At 42.5% G+C, this 22,172-nt stretch overlaps 3 protein-coding genes across 5 annotated transcripts in view; all 3 read left to right on the top strand.

The window, feature by feature from the left end:
- Positions 1 to 22,172, top strand: part of CRYBB2 (crystallin beta B2) — a 412,932-nt gene that overhangs the window by 96,561 nt on the left and 294,199 nt on the right. The window lies entirely within an intron of this gene.
- CRYBB3 (crystallin beta B3) overlaps positions 1 to 22,172 on the top strand; it is a 256,164-nt gene that overhangs the window by 96,561 nt on the left and 137,431 nt on the right. The window lies entirely within an intron of this gene.
- The window catches only part of KIAA1671 (KIAA1671 ortholog), a 225,434-nt gene that overhangs the window by 167,201 nt on the left and 36,061 nt on the right, over positions 1 to 22,172 (top strand). For all 3 annotated transcript variants that reach the window (XM_069759154.1, XM_069759138.1, XM_069759147.1), the window contains exon 6: positions 14,225 to 14,346. In XM_069759154.1, the coding sequence (XP_069615255.1) occupies positions 14,225 to 14,346 (122 nt within the window). The remainder of the gene's footprint in view (positions 1 to 14,224; positions 14,347 to 22,172) is intronic.

Raw genomic sequence — 22,172 nt, 5'->3', positions numbered from 1 at the left:
AAATCAAATAATCAAAAAATAGGAGACCCAAGAGTCAAAACTGGCCACAACATTTCACAAAAAGTAGTTTTTATTAAATAAATCAAACAAACATACAAATCTAATATATAATTGCCTAGAATACTACTTCCTGCAATTTGTGCCAACTTCCGTGGCTTTGTCCGGAGCTAATGTCCGGAGCTAATGTCCGGAGCTAATGTCCGGAGATAAGTGACGTCAACAGTGTCCAGTGTCTGATTGGTTGCCGCCTGCTGCGAGCGACCAATCAGAAACGTGCCGTACTGTGACACACTCCGCCCGCCATTTTGGTGTGATTTTTGAATTTTTACCTCACAGCAAGTTTCTACTGCGTGGAGGCGGGCCCAGTGACGTTGCTCTTCAAGCTCCTGCCGAATTTCGTCAAAAAAATGATAATACCATTTACCAAAACTATATATATTTAGTTGTGAAGTGGTTCAGTGACATTTTCACACCAATTTTGAACTTTTGTTTGGTGTTTTCTCCATATACTGCCTATTATTTTTGTTCTTTCTTACTATTATTTATTAATTGTATTATTCTTACATTTGAATAAATAAAGTATATATGGATTCTAGACTCCCGATTCTTTAGAATCGGGCTGCCATCTAGTAAGTAATAATCAAAAATATAAAGTGCAAAGCAACTTTATCTTTAGGTACATCCAAGTCACCCAGGTATACAGGACAGGGCCCAAATGAGTATGGAAAAATACTGCATTAAATAATGGATATCATAATTAAGGTACTGCTCACACAAGGGCTAAATTGCCTAAAGCATGTGGTGATCATAATGAAAAAGTCTATTCACAGTGGCCACATTGCACGGAACACCGCATGCTTCAAGCATACAAACAGTCACATGAAAAAATCAAATAGTTAAATTACCCATGTGTGCTTAAGGAGTCCTATCTGGGTCCTGGGTGGCGTAGCCCTTGTGTGAGCAGTACCTTAGTTACGATATCCATTATTTAATGTAGTATTTTTCCATACTCATTTGGGCCCTGTCCTGTATACCTGGGTGACTTGGATGTACCTAAAGATAAAGTTGCTTTGCACTTTATATTTTTGATTATTACTTATTTGTATGTTTGTTTGATTTATTTAATAAAAACTACTTTTTGTGAAATGTTGTGGCCAGTTTTGACTCTTGGGTCTCCTATTTTTTGATGTTTCTGTTGGGGTTGTGCTGGAGCAGGATCTGAGAGGAGCTAAATCCCTGCACAATGTGAGAAGTTTGGTCTGGCATGTGATGATATAAAATAAATATTAAAAAATGAAATATTTTACATTCTTGGGTAGAAGATCAACCATTATATAATTACTGAAGGCATCTCTGGTCTCTCACTTAGCAGTGTAGTCAGAAGCTAGTTGACCACATAAACTAGTGATTGACTATTTTTAGTACATGGTTAACAAATAATGATCTTTTCTTCTGCACAAAGACCTATGGTAACATTGTTTCTGCTAGGGTACTATTTTCCTAGATGAATAAGCATTACGTCTCTTTCATCATGGCCATATGTAGTCGCAGAATTATATCGCCAAGCGTATGCTTTGCTGTTTGGTTGCCCAGCAACTGTGATCATATTTGGTGTGGCATAATGTAATCCATCACAAAATGCTCCATGGCTACTATGACCGTGGAGTAAATATTGCAGAGGAGCATGCACATTTTGGTAAAGTAATCCGCTAAAGCCACTTATATACATTGTATATAAAAGTAGTGTACACTGGCGCTTCACTGACAGAACAAGAGGGAAGGGAGGGGACTAGTCCGGGGGGGGGGGGGGCTGAGCTGCTGGTGAGGTGACAGGGTCTGTGCTAAACCTTGTCTAAAATAAAACAATAAAAAGTGTATGGGTATATCACCTGCGCTATAAAGTGGTACTGCTGGTACGTGCACTGCGTCGACACTTCCACCAAAGAAAAAGTCAAGGAGTGCTCTGTTTGGAGTATCAAACTCAATAAATTGGCTATTCCTCAGAACTGTATGTACACAAAAACATTGGTGATTCTAGCAGGGTAATCCTTCGCCTGATAATAACTGACAGTGCAGGAGTGCTAATTATCATAAAGAAATGCACTTACTGGTTGTAGAGGCGAGGGTAGTTGCGAGGATCAGGGAATGTCGGTCCTCCTTGTAGGTTAACGTGTCGGGCTGCACCGTAGGGCTGCGGGGTGGTGCCCAGACTGGTTTACCCCTGAAGGTCTCTGCTCACTAGGCGTCAAGAATGGACAGGAACCGCCAACTCCTAGCGTGCCCCGGTGGAAGCATCGAAGCAGTGCACGTACCAGCAGTACCACTTTATAGCGCAGGTGATATACCCATCCGCTTTTATACATTGCTTTACTGAGATCTCTGGGTAAATTATTCTTGGACATTACCATCATAGTCACCAAGTTTGTGATTCTTGTTAGTGGCTTATTGTTACCCAACGAATGTCTACATGATCAACTCCTAATAATTTGCATGTATATGTACATCCAAACTAATGTGTATTTGTAGCAAAAAAGGCATAAAATCAGGTAAATTTTTACATACACTCTGAGAACAAGTTATCACTAGAGATGAGCAAGCACTAAAATTCTTGGATGCTCGTTACACGAACCGAACACAGATGCTCATTTCGAGTAACAAGTATAATGGGAGTCTATGGGAAATACAAGCATTTTTCCGGTAGACCCAACTGAGGCGCAGTGAAAAATTTGAAATGGATGGAAAAAGTCAAAAGAGAACACCATGATGATGATCCCTGTAAGCATCTGTGACTCCCAGATTACTGCTGAGAACAATGGTGTCACAGTTTTGGCAGTGTAGTTGATCTGCTTCTACAGTCATAAAGGCTCTGAACAAAGTGCTAAGTCATGAAAAATGAGGGTCTTTCAGTCATCCATACAATTAGAGGACCTCATTCAAATATTCTAGATTAAAACACTATAGGTGATGTAGAAAAGCTGGGGCTAATGCAAGCTTTGTTCATTTTTATCAGAGTGAGCCTGTCAGCACTTTCTGTTGACAGGTGAAACCCCCTGTCTGTTTTGACCCCCTTTCCCCAGCGGCACTAAAACCCCACTCAGACAGGATGCTAGTTGCAGGGAAGCATGACATCTCCAAGGCATAGAGTTGACAGCTAATGCCGTGTGTCCACCTTTGAGACCCAATAGCTGAAGGTCGCAGAGAAATTAGGGAGAACACTGGTTTTGTCGGCCAGGTATTGCTTGACCATCTTTAAATCTTTTCCCTCCTTGTCAAAAATACCCAGTCATTAGGGCATGGATGCTGGGAAGGTGTGATGAAATTGGCCCAGGCCATTAACAGTGTACCCCTGGCTCTGCTGTGTGTCTCCCTCGCCTCTCCTCCTTGGTTGGAAAGGAAGCTAGCGTTGTCTGATGGGATTTTTTCCAACATACCGTATATACTCGAGTATAAGCCGAGATTTTCAGCCCAAATTTTTGGTCTGAAAGTGCCCCTCTCGGCTTATACTCGAGTCACGGTGGGCGGCAGGGTCGGCAGGTGAGGGGGAGAGGGCGCTGAGGCATACTCACCTAGTCCCGGCGCTCCTGACGCTCCCCCTGTCGTCCCACGGTCTCCGGGTGCCGCAGCTCTTCCCCTCTTCAGCGGTCACGTGGGACCGCTCATTAGAAAAATGAATATGGACTCCACTCCCATAGGGGTGGAGCCGCATATTCATTTCTCTAATGAGTATGGCTTTTTTTTTTTTTATTGCAGCAGCAGCAATGGCACAGCTTTCTATGGTACATCAATGGGGCAATAATGAACGGTGCAGAGCACTATATGGCACAGCTATGGGGCAATAATGAACGGTGCAGAGCACTATATGGCACAGCTATGGGGCAATAATGAACGGTGCAGAGCACTATATGGCACAGCTATGGGGCAATAATGAACGGTGCAGAGCACTATATGACACAGCTATGGGGCAATAATGAACGGTGCAGAGCACTATATGGCACAGCTATGGGACAAAAATGAACGGTGCATAGCACTATATGGCACAGCTATCGGGCAATAATGAACGGTGCAGAGCATTGTATATGGGGCACCGCTTTTATATGGAGCATCTATGGGGCAATAATGAACTGTATGGAGCATTATATGGGGCTCCTGATTCAATATGGATATTCAAAAACGCTTAACCTACTGATGTCTCAATTAATTTTACTTTTATTGGTATCTATTTTTATTTTTGACATTAACCGGTAGCTGCTGCATTTTCCACCCTAGGCTTATACTCGAGTCAATAAGTTTTCCCAGTTTTTTGTGGCAAAATTAGGGGGGTCGACTTATACACGGGTCAGCTAATACTCGAGTATATACGGTACTTTCCAAAATGGCCTTCTGCTATAGCACCATTTTAGTAGATCTCTCAATCTCAGGAAGGAGAGATGCAAGGATCTGCTCGTAGCGTGGGTCTAGCAGGGTGAGCAACCATTACTCTTTTTTTGGCCAAGAAGAATGTAATGCGAGGGACTCAGGAAAGGCAGCAGTACATAAAATCTGCCATGCATACCAAGCTCCCTACTGCCTTCCCTGTCTCCACGATTATGACTACTCTGCGTCTCCTCTTCCTACATCTCTTCCTCATTCCCCTCCTCGGCCCATCACGTAGGAGAGATGGGACAAAGCTTGTGTGGGTACTGACCTCTGTTGCCATCTGCTGTTCCTCTTCATCCTAATCAGCCTTCACGTCCTCATTGTTACCCATTCCGCAGTAGATGAGGCTGGGCTGGGTAGTGTCTTATGTCTTCCTCCATCTCCACCTGGGCAGCATGCAAAGCCGTATGTTAAATTGTCAGTCGAGACTGTTCAAGTAAGCACAGAAGTGGGATAATTGTGATGATGATGACGTCATCGCCACTCACCATTTTTGTGTAGTTCTCAAAGTCTTGGAGAACAGCTCAGATGTCCGACATTCATGCCCACTCTTCAGTTATGTGCGAAGGCTGACCAGAGTACCAACGGGTGTGTTGAAGCTGGTATTCCACAACTGGCCTCTGCTGCTCACAAAGCATTGCCAGCATGTGCAGTGTGGTGTTCCAGCATGTGGTCACACCACACACCAGTTGGTGATCTGGCACTTGCATTCGCTGCTGCAGCACTGCCAGGGTGGTGGCAGCCATAGCCAACTCACAGAAATGGGTGCTTGTGCAGCATACCTTGACTACTGGACTACCAAGTTGAGAACGTCTGCCAAGCATGGTAGGTGTGTGAGCTTACCAAGCTTCACAGCCACCACCAGGTTGCGCCCATTATCACACGACCATGCCTGGTTGGAGGTCCAGCGGCGCAAATTCCACAAGTCTGTCTGGTTTGTTATTCCTTTATGTAACTCTGCCACGGTGTATTGTTTGTCTCCTTAACAAATTAGCTTCTGCAGAACCTGTTGTCACTTCGCTGAGGCAGAGCTTCCAGCTTCTGACTGATGTGGACGATGTGCTCTGAGATACCACATCGAAGGTGGAGGATGAAGAGGAGCAGGAGGGGGTGCAGGAACTGATATATGATGTGAAGGGAACCCTGATAAAATAAGGGACAACAATCCTTGTTGGGACCACATGTGCCATGCCAGGTTGGGACTCAACTCCAGCCTCCACAATGTTCATCCACTGTGCCATCAGGGAAATGTAGCATCCCTGGCCACATGCGCTTGTCCACATGTCGGTCGTTAAGTGGACAATCCCAGTAACTGTGTTGGTAAGGGCATGGGCGATGTTCCTGGACACATGCTGGTATTAGGAGGAGATGTAACACTGGGAGAAAAAGTGGGGACAGAATACCAAGAAATGGCTGCCGCCATGAGTCAGTAGAAATCCTCTGTGTCAGCAAACCTAAATGGCAACATTTCCACGACAAGCAGCCCGAAAATGTGCATGTTTAGCCTGTGGCTGGAAACTCTCTTTTGTTCCAAGCCCTGGGGTAGGGACAGCTGAATACTGTGCTGGGACAAGGATTTGGAAATGCCTGATGATGGTGCATCAGATGTGCAAGGACAGGTGCAGGGCGGGATGCATCTATGCCAGAGTTATGGACAGGGGATTGGAAAGCACCTAGCACAGGGGAACAGGGAGTGGTGTCACCCGCTGGCACCAATCGTGGACACAGGCATTCGGCCCACTGAGTCGGGTGCTTAGATTACATTCCTGAACATGGAACTCTTAGTGGTCAGGCCCTTGCTGATCTTGGTATAGCACAGGTTGCAAATTTTTTGTGTGTGTCAGAACTCCGTTTAAAAAAAAGTCCCAGACTGGGGAACACCTAACTCTTTGACAGAGAAATTCAAGTGTGTTGTTACTCTACGGAACAGTTGCCGCCTTTTCGCTTTGGTCACCCCAGTTTTTTCCTGCCTGTTTCGTTTCTGCCAAACCCTCCCCTCACTGTCGCTGGTTTCGTTTTGCATGCCAGATTCCCTGGTTGGATCTCTTTGGTGCTGCCAAGTTTTGAGCTTGGCTTCATCCACCAGCTCCATGGAGATCGAATGAAACGGAAATAGAATAGATTTGCTGTGCTCATATTTTAATGGGAATAAAAGTGCCTCGTCATGAATAAAAGTTCCCCGTTCTACCGATCTGTGCGGGGCCAAGAGATCTGAAACCTGTCCTAAGGATGATAGATTGTAACTTGTTTTCACTGAACGACCCCTTTAACGGGATTGTCCACAACTTTAGATGTTGACGGTCTACACAAGATTCACATACATATGACCAAGATGAGCTGATGATCACTTGGACAATTTTTTTTTTGTTTAGCTATAAAAAAAAATAAAAAAACAGTGATTATTTTCACCCAAACAAATCTAACATGCCCTATTCGAGTTTTCAATAATGGCAAACATTCATTGATCAGACATCGGTCTAAATCAAGGGTGGGGAATCTTTTTTTTTTTTTTTTTTTCTGCCAAGGGCCATTTGGATATTTATACCACCCTTCGGGGGCCGTACAAACTCCACACACAAAGTACATCCTGACTCTGGCACTGGTTTCAGGACGTAATCTTTCATTGCATGCCCTTCAGTGTTCAGTAGTGAGCACTGCGTGTGTGCTAACAGCAAGAAGAACTTAATGTGCTTGTGGCAATCAAAATACAGCTCCTTGCCCAAGAATGCGGTCCCTGAGAATCTGCTCGGGGGCCTGATAAAAGGTCATCGAGGGCAATAAATGGCCCTGGGGCCTGAGGTTCCCCACCCCTGGTCTAAATGAACAATCATTTGTTTATCCGAAAAAAACGATGATTGTTACTGTAATTACTCTTGACATTTTCTGTTGCTGCTGACTTTTATCTTGTGTGTATAGGGGCTTCTTAGGATGGTTCATCAATATTTGATCAGTTGAGGTCTGACAACCTCAATGATCAGCTCTTTGCAGCTCTTACGGTGGCTAAATTCAGTGTACAAAGCAGACAAGCACAACTATAGAATTTAATGGCCATGCTCAGGTGGTGCAGCTTGGCTCTCACTGAAGGCTTATTCCCTTCTCCCCTACTGAGAACACATGTACGGCAAAAGCGGGGTCTGGAGGAACAGTTATCGATCAAAGCAGTGTTTGGCTGACCTTTTATCAAATGATTATGACCAATTTAATTATATTGTATATGGGTACATGTATCTCTACGGATTACAGCATCCATGACTTTTCTACAAGGAAGAATTAACTGAACAAGAAGCCATATTAAAAATAGAGTGCTTTTATTCTCCAGCATATAATGTCATTCTCTATACACCCACCTAGGAGAAAAATTTTCAGTCTCATTTAAGTGCACCTATCTAGCTGTGACACCGCAGGATCCTGGAATTGTACAACCCACGTCAGTCCCTTGTACCGCTCACAGTCTTTTATTTATCGGCTGTGACTCATACTTTAAATTGTTTTGAAATTTCTGCAAGCTACGGAGCAGGCAAAATAAAAAAGTGACATAATTACTTCATTAACCTTTCTTTGTAGTCCTCATTATATTTACTGAACCAAAAGAGCAATAGTGACAAAAGTAACGCTGACACTACAGAACAATATGCTTCTGAACCAATTTTTTTCTGCAAATAAACTGTCTCCTAAAGGGCGATAAAATACAATATTTTGTTGTATTTGTTTGCTCACGTGGCATAGTTTATCATGGAGAATTTCTGCTGATCTCATTGGAGCACTTGGTGGCTAAAATAAGTAATTTTTCTTTTATTGACCTGTCAAATACAAGGAATGGTTGTTTTTTTTTTCCCCACATCAACTATCAGCTGGTTGTTCGATTGTGTCATTACACTTATGCGTCTAGGCATCTAGACTAAGGGCTCACGTGCATGGTCTGTCTATGGCTGCTTATCTGTGAGTTGTAAGGTGTTGTGAGATGGCACCAATACATCTCAATGGTGTCTTACCCTACCTCAGTATGTCTCTTTTAATGAGGCATATATAGTTTTTTGTTTTAATTCATACAAATACAGCTAGAACTATATCATGACATGGTCCATCAGATACTGTAGTACAGAGCTTTAAGAACCACACAAAGTGTCATCGTTTAGAGCACCATTGAGCTGTACAAAGGACCTCCACCATTTCACTGTGAAGCCACCGACACTACACTTTACCTTCCACAGGAAATTGATCTAAAGGCTTCCCACTGGATAGCTGTTGGCCGAACAATCATTTTGGCTGGCAGCTCTCTCTCCTGAATGCCCCATATATAGGAACCCAGCTGAACGTTCCTATGGTCTCTGAGAGAGCTTCTGCCATTGTCTTATTTCCAAAAAGAAAAATGATCATTCGTTGAAATTCAGTTTCTCCCCTCACCTGTCGTGTGGGTGTGAGGTGGGGGAGAGTCAGAAGGCCTCTACACATATAGTTAACTTCCAAATACTACAGAAGAAGCAGCGTGTACTCTCACATAGCTTGTCCGTGCCACAAGTGAGTCGGAAGAAGCGTGGACTTACATATAGCTTGTCAATACCACAAGTGAGCTGGAAGCTGGTACTTGGCAAAACAGCTGTTGTTCATTTCGTTGATGTTTCTGTCTGCTATCCTGTCAATGAATAAAGTGACTTTTTACCTGCTCACTAGTGGTGAGTGCCACTTTCCTCATTTTCTACATTTACACACATTACATTGTCAACCAGCATCGTCGAGTTCTGACGACTTTTAGTCTAACCTGTATGAGCATGTCACCTTAACTGTTTACTTCACGCCGTAATCAATCCATAAACTTTTGCTCTGAACGATCTGTATTTAAATTGACTCTGATCATATTCCATATTTTAGAATTTGTTGCAAAGCATTACAGCATGAAGGCTGGCCAATTGTACGATGGAAGCTTTACAGGTATAGATATAATTAGCTATAGTGTGAAATAGTCACCGCTATTATTACACTCTCAGGGTCAACAATGTATACTAGCTAGGAGGGTACCCCTATTTTAAAACTTAGCTTTTAATAATAAACACATAAAACAATTAACTCAGCCGATGCAAACCCAAAAACAAGTGCTCATGTGAACCAGTGCTTAAACAATAAAATTGGTTGGATCTCACCAATGGTAGCAGAGCGGAATGCCTCTCCGATAATAGCAGACGTATGGTCACCATAGATAACCTCCCAGTATCTTTAACTGGAGGTCCGTAGTCCACGTTTAGGGATAAGGGCTGGGTGTGGGGTAATGTCTTCCCTGTAAAACCCGTTCAAGCTCCTGTCCTGACAAGGACAGGCCCCAAGTGGTCCCTAGTTATGGACTCCACCAAAATATGGACCGTGGTGTATTTCTCCCAACGCGTTTCATAACCAGTAGCGGAGACTCATCAGGGGAGCAGATATGCCAGTAAAAAACTGGCCACAAGTCCAATGAAGGTGCAATAACAGTCCTTCTCAAAGCTGGGACCTGCAGTGGCTAGGTACCCATGCTGATGTCTGTGTTCACGGTAGGATACTACTGTAGCTTTACAGGTACTAACTCAGCAGCTCTGACCGAGTTTGCTCTAGCTGTGGAAAAAAATACACTTAACATTAACTCACATAGTTTTGCAAAATTTATTTGCACATTAAAATAGAAAAATGAATGTTCTTATTTTGATATGGGTATAGAAGTCTTTAGCATGCTTTAGAAATAAAATAACTTTCCAGTTTACCGATATGAATCTGGCACAGGACAAGCTAATTTTCATTATGAACACACTTCCACTCACATGCAATCTGCAGCAAATACTGAAGGAATATGCCCCATTGAAACATACCCTAAAAAAAAAAAAAACCTTCGAGTTCATCGGTGTCTAAAATTTGCTATGTGCTGTAATGCAGCCATATTCACATGTGCAGTAAAGAGGCAGCAACCCAGGTTAGTCTAGCTTATGTCTTTATTAACGTAAAACAAAAAAGGCAAACGTTATTCTCCGGATCGCAGCCGGATTGTCTGTAGCACCTAGTTGCCGTGGGCAACAGCACCGCCGTATCTGCCATATGTTGCACAGAGCTTCCTACTTTGCGAGCCAAAAACTGACACACCCACAAACCGAAACTGAAAGTTTAAATGGGAGCCGTGGACATGAGCCATTCCAAAAAAACCCGGAGTGGAGGGAGACACTCATCCCACTACCAATCCTAAAGGTCTCCAAAAAGAAGAGCCAATGTCAGATTTTCCAAAAACTGACCTGATCACATTGCTTAACCAAGTCCACACTTTCTTTTATTTTTCATTGTAACCACAGCTGTAGCTATAATCACAATGCACTCACAGCGGTTTCAATATGCCTCTATGCGCATCCTAGGGGAACATAATGTCCCTTGCATATGATTCCCCTCACTGTCTCACAGTACCCTATGTCAGCAAATTAATAGTGGCAAGACATAATAATAATTTAAACAAAATAGCGCATTGACATGGCAGAGACCTGTCAGTCAGCTGGAACAGGGTGAGAATAATTGTTCGACTATTCAGAGTAAAACATACCTGGTCAGTTGTACAGCCAGGCTCTATGCTGTTGTGGTGCAGGTACCATGAATCTAATGACTGCTTCTCTGCAAAAGGATTCCTTTTTTTGGACTCCTATTGCCTGTTCTTTCAGTGACAGTTTTCAGCAAAATTCCTTATTATGGAGGCAGGATTACAATGATAGATAACACTTCTGTAAAAAGCGGATAACACAAGATCCACAATATGTAATGTCACATCTGACCCTGCTCACCTCCCTTCACAAAGCTTTTCGCACACACTCAGGAGATGCTTCAATACAAATAGGGCCAGGGTCTAACCATTGTACATGTGTTGTTTCCTGAAACAATCACAAGTTTTAAAAAGTGGTCAGTTTAAAAGATTTTTCTTTCTTTTTTAATACAGATCATGTGGAAAATAGACCATTGCCATAAATTCCGGTAAATGAACAACAGATCATCTGCTGAGGATGGCTTCTTTTAAATGTATCAAATACCGTAGTTGATTTAAAAAGCTAAAAAAATGTCCACTTTCTTTTTATTTTCTAATTTTTGCAGTGAAGTGCTAAAGAAATGTTGTAGAAGTATTACTTGTTAGAACATAAATAAGCACAAGTAAAATACCTGATGACCGAAGAGTACCCCTAGGGCTGTTTGTGCATTATGTTGTTGTTGCTGAGGAACAGGTTGTTGTAGACCAAGCTTGTGACCGAGATATGTAAGCTAAAAGTCTACTTTTTTTTTCTTGTGAAGTTCTTCTGTTTCTTTGTTTTTCATACATATGATTGAGTGTCCATTGCAATGGTATGCACCAGCTAGAAGTAAGATGATGCATATGCTCTATGTAATAGACCTTTTGGTGTTTTAGTTGGGAGTGATCTTATGTTTTCCCTTATCTTTAATCATTTTACAACAATCAAATTCTGTCACTTGGTTGTCGTGTTTGTTACTATTTTTAGCGCATAAACCAAATGTTACATGTGGCCAACAGCCCGTAGATATTATTGATCAAAAATAGTGAGACATACATTTTCGTTATTTTTCTAGTATCTAGGTTTGTGTGTAGGGTGCAATTTTATAGTATTTGACTGGGATGTACTTTTTGTATCAACTCTTTCCATATGGACTTTTTTGTTGGAGACCAAGTTGGGGTCCACCCTAGTAGAACTAGACTAGAGTGACTGCTAGTTTCAGCATATTTCATCTCAGTTTTTGTAATCACTAATATCGGAAGTACCGTAATCATTTTTTTTCACTATTTATCACTATATCACAAAAATCTGTCATTTAAGTAAGAAACAAAAACATTACTTTGTTAGCTTAAGAAGAAAAAAAACGTTTGCACATTTATCCAGCACAGTTAGAAAATGGCAAAATATGGTCCGGCCATTTAATTATGGGAAACTCGACTGACATATATCACTTTTGTTATCAGGCTTTTATCACCTTTCCTGTAGAGTCCCACTGCTGGAACCCTCACTGATCACTAGAACTGGGGTCCTGAGTCCCCCATTTTTGCTCAATGGTGTCATTTTCTAGTAGCTTGATGGAAATAACTGAATGGTATACTTCGCCGTCTCATCAGCCCCTTCGTTTTTGAATGAAGTGCCATCGCTGCTTTCAACTCTTATTGCTTTCTTGTAGACAGGTAAACCAAGGGGGGGGATCTGGCCCCCCATTTTAGTTATTGGTGAAGGTTTTAGTTCTGTGCACTACATCCATCAGTCATGATCGCTTACCTTGTTTTATAGGTGATTCATGTAAATTTGGGAAAGCAAGTGAAAAGGATTTAGAAGTAGACAATTGTAACAAAATGTTCCTAATTTTTGGAGGTCATAGAAGTTCATAAAAGTTGCATGATCTCTAGTTCAGGGGTCCCCAAGCGATAGCTCGACATCCACATGTCTCGTGGGCCCATGATTTGTGGCTTGCGGCTGTCTGCCAGCTTTGTGCATTAGTACCAGATGTAGCAAACAGCTAGATCCGTAGATGGCAGGTTGTGTGTGTAGCATTGCACAGAAGGGCAGATCTGAATGGGGGTAAGATAGGAAGCCCTGGAGCTTGGCACACTGCCTTGGTGTGATTTCAGTGGAAAAGCTTTGGCTGCCATTATACTGGTAACAGGGGGCTCTGGGTGTCACTACTGTTAATGGGGCAGGAGCTGGATGTAGCTCGCGACCCTCTCTCCGAGCTGAATGTGGCTCTCAAGGTTGGGGACCTCTGATCTAGTTACTAGGGACAGTAATCTGAGAAATCTGATTGGCTAGAGAAGGAAAAACGAAATTTTACGTTTCCCTGGTATTTGGTGATGGGGTCTACTATGTCTGGAGTCACATTGTAGATGTTTTTTTAAAGTTAGAAAAAATAATACTTGCAGTATTATAATATGAAGTTAGTAAAAGATTCATACAGAAGAGCTCCAAAATCTAGGTCAGTCTGGAAGCCTATAAACTTTATACACCCAAGAGCGAACATGTTTAAGAGTCACATGAATGGCTTCAAACCTTATTATTGAAGTCAGTGTTATGAAGTTCTAGTATTTATTGGTTAGATTACTTTTTTTTTACAGCATATAATATGCTTTTCTCGCGATGAGCTTACAAGTTTTCAAAGCTTTTTTTTTTCTTTGTATAATCTTCGAATACATTACATAGGAATTATTGTAAATACATTCAATAGCTTTATAGCTATTTTCTAACTTTGAATCATCTTTTTTTTTTTTAAGGGAAAAAAATGAGAAATTGGAAATCATGGTCTTGCACTATAGATTAGATCATGGTCTGATGTGACTACATTACATATTTAAATTCTCAGAGGAACATTACATGGCCTTTAAGTAACTACGCGAACTTGGCACTCTGCACAAGGAGAAACTTTACCCCTTAGATCCCCTGTTAGAAGCCTATCACCCAGCCAATTCTACTCTCCCGCTTTGCACTTAGAAGGGGAAAACACCCCGAAACCTGTGTCTGCAAATGGAGCTTCTGGTTTGCATTATGATTCTAAGTCATGTGGCAAAGCCCTTTTAAAGGCTCAATATTGGCTTGTAGGATTGCTACTTCCAATAGATGGCACTAGAGTTCCTGTCCTCAATTTATCTACATTACATAAGAAATATCTACATTTTTTAGTTTTTAATCTTACATTATGCAAATGAGTCTCAAAGTGCCCTCTTATACTATCATTATGATAAAGTTGTTTTTTCTAAAAAAAGAAAATTAATTAAAACAAATTAATCATTTTCAGTGGTTGATGACATTCCATGTCATTGTATTTTCAGGACCACGTAAAGCAGTGTTTCTCCAGATCCTCAACATCCAATAAGGACACAGATTCTCTTGTGCAAGAAACTGACAGACAGTATGGCACGTGGAGCCAGGATAAGCAACAACCCGAGGAGAGGTGAGCTGGTGTCTCTTTAGTAGTGTTTTATATATATTCCACTACCTTTAGAAAGGTTTATGAAACTCTGTGTATCTTGTGTGGTGTGCCTGGCCACATGGTTGACACTTTGTTCAGTGCACTGTGGTAAAGTTATCCATATTTAAAGGGAATATGTGATGTCACTTACTGGGCTGCTTGCTGTAGTTATGACACAATCTTGTTTTTTTAGCAGGAGATTACTAGAAGACTAGTAAATATGCTGCCTTGTTGTCCTCCATATTTATGAGCTTTATATAATCCCACTAGTCAGCTTTCTGCCTACTAACCGTGTACATGTAAGGGGTGTACTAGGACTGACGTGTACCCCACCCCTCTGTATTAATATGTAATGTATATAACTGTGTATAGTGTATTGTACAATATTATGCTGTATTTTAGGGTAAATGCAGTACCTTAAGGTGGACACTAGATGGGGGTACATTAGTGTACATAGTTTACATAGGAGGAGTCTACTGTGGGTAAGCCAGGAGCATTTCCTGATTGCAGTCAGTAGGGCCAGGGAGCCCAGACAGTCCTGTAGGGCTTAGAGCCCGGGACAACACACTGACCCCGCAACGTTCACAAGATAAGAGCCCAGCTATCCAGAGCTTGAGTATTAGAAATTGCAGCAGCATAAGAATGGAGGTGGACGCTTACTACATGGGCAGATGCCCTTATGTCTGATGTGAAACTGACAAAGGAACTCCTAAAAGTAGTGAAGCTGGAGAGGGAGGACGCTGCGATTCCAGACAAGACACGACCTAGGTACAGGTTGAAGAACATGAGGGAGAACACAGGGAAAGAGAAGGATATAAGCTGTTTAGAACCCTATGTTGATGCTGTCATTGATTTGGACGTGCTGAGGAAAGAAACCAGTAAAGTTGTCTGTGTTATGGTGTACTTGGACTATGTCTCTTTATGCGTAACAACGCCAACAGCAGAACTTCAGCAGTCCCGATGGGACCCTGATGGTGCAGAAGATGAGGCAGAAGGTTTGCCGAAAAGGGGACATTGTATTCATGTGTTGGGAGACCTGGGTGTGATTGAGCAGTCTTTGTCAGTCACGACTACGGCCCTGGCTCACCTCACATACACATGAAGCTGTTAATCATTGGTATGGACGTGGTTATACAGGGCTCAGCATATAGATAACTGATAGATCTGCAGCAGCTAAGAGTGTTATTATCAAAACTGCAGAAAGCAGCCCAAGAAATGATACATCACTAGGTTCAGGATCTCTGCTGCTGCTGCATCATGTTGCTCTTAGATGGGATAGCAAAAACCAGGTGGTGACAGGTTCCTTTTTAATGTAGTGGTTAGCTTTGCAGCTTATATACTTTAAATGGTTAAAAATAGTTATAATGAAGAGTATAGAAGCTATGTGAATATGATTTTGCATGCTTTCAGTTTTTTAGATTTATGTTTGGTGCTAGGTTTATATGATTTTCCATTGTGGAAAACAGATGCATACCAAAATGAGAGGTGCTTTAATCAGAAAACATTAAGTGCAAATACGATATACATTAATGTTTTTGCTTTTTGTCAGTGGGCAGCCTTGTGTCTTTTGTGACTCTAATCTAAAATCAATTTTCTATTATCATCATAATTACTAACGTTGCTTACATGAATAAATTACTGCAGTTTGTTGTATCATTTATTGTAAGTATTAAGTTGTTAAAGGGGTTGTTCATAACTATCAGGCTTCGCTTTTCACTCTCCACAAGGAGAAACCTTACCCTGTAGATCCCAGTCTTAAAGGAGTTGTCCAGTCCAAATCGATAAGGCTGCAGTCTCATTCTCACACACTTGTTGGGACGCGGCCTCAGAAACTGTTGAATCCCCACAGGGTACAGTGCATACACTGGGGGATTCATAAGTCTGTAGTCACATAGTTACTGCAGACTTATCGATTTGGACTGGACAACCCCTTTAACCCCTTAGCGACCGCCGATACGCCTTTTAACGGCGGCCGCTAAGGGTACTTAAACCACAGCGCCGTTAATTAACGGCGCTGTGGAAAAAGTCAATAGCGCCCCCCAGAGGCCGATTTTCTCCGGGGTCTCGGCTGCCGGGGGTAGCCGAGACCCCAGAGAACATGATTCGGGGGTTTTTTAACCCACCCCGCATTTGCGATCGCCGGTAATTAACCGTTTACCGGCGATCGCAAAAAAAAAACGCGATCTCTTTTTAATTTCTCTGTCCTCCGATGTGATCGCACATCGGAGGACAGAGAAAAGGGGTCCCAGGTGGCCCCCCAATACTCACCTAGCTCCCCCGATGCTCCTCGTGTCTCCCGGTGGGCGCCGCCATCTTCAAAATGGCGGGCGCATGCGCAGTGCGCCCGCCGGCTGGCACCGGGAGAATCTTTGGGGTCTAGGCTGCCGGGGGTAGCCGAGACCCCAAAGAGCATGATCGGGGTCGGTTTTACCGACCCCTGTTTTGCGATCGCCGGTAATTAACTGTTTACCGGCGACCGCAAAAAAAAAAAGGAAAGTGTAATTCTCTGTCCTCTGATGTGATCGCACATCAGAGGACAGAAAAATAGGGGGATTCGGGGACCCTACAATACTCACCTGTGTCCCTGGATCCTCTTGCTGCTCCTCCTGGCCGCCGGCAGAAGAACATGGCGGACGCATGCCCAGTGCGCCCGCCATCTGTCTCCATCTGCCGGCCGGCAGGAGAACAGCAGTTGGGGCTAAAATTAGGGTTAGGGTTAGGGGTAGGGTTAGGGGTAGGGGTAGGGTTAGGTTAGGGGTAGGGTTAGGGCTAGGGTTAGGGCTAAATTTAGGGTTAGGGTTGGGGCTAAATTTAGGGTTAGGCTTCTTTCACACTTACGTCGGTTACGGGGCCGTCGCAATGCGTCGGCCCGACATACCGACGCACGTTGTGAAAATTGTGCACAACGTGGGCAGCAGCTGTAGTTTTTCAACGCATCCGCTGCCCAATCTATGTCCTGGGGAGGAGGGGGCGGAGTTACGGCCACGCATGTGCGGTCAGAAATGGTGGATGCGACGTACAAAAAAAGTTTCATTGAACGTTTTTTTGTGCCGACGGTCTGCCAAAACACAACTGATCCAGTGCACGACGGACGCGACGTGTGGCCATCCGTCACGATCCGTCGGCAATACAAGTCTATGGGCAAAAAACGCATCCTGCGGGCAGATTTGCAGGATCCATTTCTTGTCCAAAACGACGGATTGCGACAGAATGCCAAGCGACGCAAGTGTGAAAGTAGCCTTAGGGTTAGGGTTGGGGCTAAAGTTAGGGCTAGGGTTGGGGCTAAAGTTAGGGTTAGAGCTGGGATTAGGGTTAGGGTTTGGATTAGGGTTGGTATTAGGGTTAGGGCTGGCATTAGGGTTACGCTTGGGATTAGGGTTAAGGTTAGGGTTGTGATTAGGGGTGTATTGGGATTAGGGTTAGGTTTGAGGTTAGGGTTGAGATTAGGATTAGGGGTGTGTTGGATTTAGGGTTTTGATTAGGGTTATGGTTAGGCTTGACATTAGGGTTGTTTTGGGGTAAGGGTTGTGATTTTGGTTAGGGTTAGTGATTAGGATTATGGATCAGGTTGGGGTTAGGGTTGGAGCTAGGGGGTTTCCACTGTTTAGGTACATCAGGGGGTCTCCAAACACGACAGCCAATTTTGCGCTCAAAAAGTCAAATGGTGCTCCCTCCCTTCTGAGCTCTGCCGTGCGCCCAAACAGTGGGTTACCCCCACATATGGGGCATCAGCGTACTCGGGATAAATTGGACAACAACTTCTGGGGTCCAATTTCTCTTGTTACCCTTGTGAAAATAAAAACTTGGGGGCTACAATATCTTTTTTGTGAAAAAAAAAATATTTTTTATTTTCACGACTCTGCATTCTAAACTTCTGTGAAGCACTTGGGCATTCAAAGTTCTCACCACACATCTAGATAAGTTCCTTGGGGGCTCTAGTTTCCAAAATGGGGTCACTTGTGGGGGGTTACTACAGTTTAGGTACATCAGGGGCTCTGCAATCGCAACATAATGCCCACAGACCATTCTATCAAAGTCTGCATTCCAAAAAGGCGCTCCTTCCCTTCCGAGCTCTGCCGTGCGCCCAAACAGTGGTTTACCCCCACATATGGCGCATCAGCGTACTCGGGATAAATTGGACAACAACTATTGCAGTCCAGTTTCTCCTGTTTACCCTTGTGAAAATAAAAACTTGGGGGCTACAATATCTTTTTTTTGTGGAAAAAAAAATATTTGTTATTTTCACGACTCTGCATTCTAAACTTCTGTGAAGCACTTGGGCATTCAAAGTTCTCACCACACATCTAGATAAGTTCCTTGGGGGGTCTAGTTTCCAAAATGGGGTCACTTGTGGGGGGTTACTACAGTTTAGGTACATCAGGGGCTCTGCAATCGCAACATAATACCCGCAGACCATTCTATCAAAGTCTGCATTCCAAAAAGGCGCTCCTTCCCTTCCGAGCTCTGCCGTGCGCCCAAACAGTGGTTTACCCCCACATATAGGGTACCAGCATACTCAGGACAAATTGGACAACAACTTTTGGGGTCCAATTTCTCTTGTTACTCTTGTGGAAATAAAAACTTGGGGGCTAAAAAATCTTTTTTGTGGAAAAAAAAATATTTTTTATTTTCACGGCTCTGTATTATAAACTTCTGTGAAGCACTTGGGCATTCAAGGTTCTCAACACACATCTAGATAAGTTCCATGGGGGGTCTAGTTTCCAAAATGGGGTCACTTGTGGGGGATTTCTACTGTTTAGGCACATCAGGGGCTCTCCAAACGCGACATGGCGTCCGATCTCAATTCCAGCCAATTCTACATTGAAAAAGTAAAACGGCACTCTTTCTCTTCCAAGCTCTGCGGTGCGCCCAAACAGTGGTTTACCCCCACATATTGGGTATCGACGTACTCAGGAGAAATTGCACAACAACTTTAGTGGTCTAATTTCTCCTGTTACCCTTGTGAAAATAAAAATTTGTGGGCAAAAAGATCATTTTTGTAGAAAAAATGCAATTTTTTTTTTCACGGCTCTACGTTATAAACTTCTGTGAAGCACATGGGGGTTCAAAGTGCTCGCCACACATCTAGATAAGTTCCTTAAGGGGTCTAGTTTCCAAAATGGTGTCACTTGTGGGGGGTTTCCACTGTTTAGGCACATCAGGGGCTCTCCAAACGCGACATGGCGTCCGATCTCAATTCCAGCCAATTCTACATTGAAAAAGTAAAACGGCACTCCTTCACTTCCAAGCTCTGCGGTGCGCCCAAACAGTGGTTTACGCTCACATATGGGGTATCGACGTATTCAGGAGAAATCGCACAACAACTTTTGTGGTCTAATTTCTCCTGTTACCCTTGTGAAAATAAGAATTTGTGGGCGAAAAGATCATTTTTGTGTAAACAAAAGCGATTTTTTATTTTCACGGCTCTACGTTATAAACTTCTGTGAAGCACTTGGGGGTTCAAAGTGCTCACCACACATCTAGATAAGTTCCTTAAGGGGTCTAGTTTCCAAAATGGTGTCACTTGTGGGGAGTTTCCACTGTTTAGGCACATCAGGGGCTCTCTAAACGTGACATGGCGTCCGATCTCAATTCCAGCCAATTCTGCATTGAAAAAGTCAAACGGCGCTCCTTCACTTCTAAGTTCTGCGGTGCGCCCAAAAAGTGGTTTACCCCCACATATGGGGTATTGGCGTATTCAGGAGAAATTGCATAACAAAATTTATGGTTACATTTCTGTTTTTATACTTGTGAAAATAAAAAAAATGGTTCTGAATTAAGATGTTTGCAAAAAAAAGTTAAATGTTCATTTTTTCCTTCCACATTGTTTCAGTTCCTGTGAAGCACGTAAAGGGTTAATAAACTTCTTGAATGTGGTTTTGAGAACCTTGAGGGGTGTAGTTTTTAGAATGGTGTCACACTTCATTATTTTCTATCATATAGACCCCTCAAAATGACTTCAAATGTGATGTGGTCCCTAAAAAAAAATGGTGTTGTAAAAATGAGAAATTGCTGGTCAACTTTTAACCCTTATAACTCCCTAACAAAAAAAAATTTTGTTTCCAAAATTGTGCTGATGTAAAGTAGACATGTGGGAAATGTTATTTATTAACTATTTTTCATGACATATCTCTCTGATTTAAGGGCATAAAAATACAAAGTTTGAAAATTGCAAAATTTTAAAAATTTTCGCCATATTTCCGTTTTTTTCATAAATAATCGCAAGTAATATCGAAGAAATGTTACCACTAACATGAAGTAGAATATGTCACGAAAAAACAATCTCAGAATCAGCGGGATCCGTTGAAGCGTTCCAGAGTTATAACCTCATAAAGTGACAGTGGTCAGAATTGCAAAAATTGGCTCGGCCATTAAGTACCAAATTGGCTCTGTCACTAAAGGGTTAATATTAGAAGAACTAAAGGGAAATTAAACTTAAATGAGAAAATCTTGTAAAAAAAAAACCCACAATGCTTTAAAAATATAAAATGATCCATTTAGTACTGTAAACTGTGCAGATATTAATCATCTTCATTTTTGGACTGCCCGTAGACTATAAACATCTGGGCGGTCCACACTTTACTCTGCACTGACGTTCTAAAATGTCAATGCAGAGTTAGATGCTTGCATGTTACTGTGCAGCTGTAGGGTTGTGGAGCCAGCTGTCAGATATACAGATTGCCCCTCTGAGAAGATAAACAAGGGTTATTACCTTCTCAGTTATATACAGTGATGAACCAGCTTTGTGAATACAGATGTCAGTGCTTCATCCTCCAGTTCCCATGATCATGTGATTGCGGGGTTTATGGAGACAACAGGTGTCCAATATATACAATTTCTACTAAAAGGAGAACGCAATTTAAAATGTTTTTATCAGTACTTCATGGTTGTAGAAAAAAAAAATAAGAAAGAAAAAGATGTACAAAATAGATATGTATTTCTTATTTGTCTTTACTTTTTTTTTACTAGGGTTGATCGAATAGCTTCGGAGTGCTCCCGGTAATCAGCTGTTGGGCGACGCAGCTGCATGTGTCACGGTTGTTTGACTGTCACAACACATGCATGGATACCCTGTTTGTTGGGCTCTCCATGCATGTGCTGTGACTGTCACACAGCCGTGACACATGCAGCTGCAGCGCCCAACAGCTGATTTTCAGGAGCACTCCAGGTTACTGATGCAGCTATTCGGTAAGTGCTATAGGCATTCGGATAAGCACTTATCTGAAGCTATTCGATCATCCCTAATTTTTACCCCCAATATTGACATAAAAAAATGAATATAAAAATTGCATGGTCCGACACAGTGAAAATGGTCTGGTCCTGAACCGATTCACTATTAAAAAGTCAAGATCTCAATAGATTTAAAAGGAATTTGTCACTAGAATCAACATCCCCCCCCCAAACTGCTTATAGGCATGCATGTCTTTGAATGCTATATCCATAGACACCCTAATAGCGATCTGTGGCTGCATTTCCATGAAACCAATATTTTAGCTCGTGGCCAAATGGGTTAAAGTGAACCTGTCATTAGATTATTATAGCACTAACTAATTGCATGTGTGTAAAGGCCCTTCAATGCTAATTTAAAATGTTACCTTTCTTGTTAAATCCATCTTTAAAATTTTAAGCTAATGAGCTGCAAGTACAGTGGGACTCGCAGCTCTCTGCAGTGTAAGGCTATGTGCACACGTTGCGGATTTACTGCGAATCCGCAGCTTTTTTTTTCCGTGCAGAAACGCTGCAAATCCGCAAAGTGATTTACAGTACAATGTAAATCAATAGGAAAAAAAATGCTGTGCTAATGGTCC

This window comes from Ranitomeya imitator, chromosome 1, assembly GCF_032444005.1.
Source record: "Ranitomeya imitator isolate aRanImi1 chromosome 1, aRanImi1.pri, whole genome shotgun sequence".
In the NCBI taxonomy this organism is placed as follows: Eukaryota; Metazoa; Chordata; class Amphibia; order Anura; family Dendrobatidae; genus Ranitomeya; species Ranitomeya imitator.
Note: the sequence above shows the minus strand (reverse complement) of the source record. Positions and strands in the feature narration are given on the sequence as shown.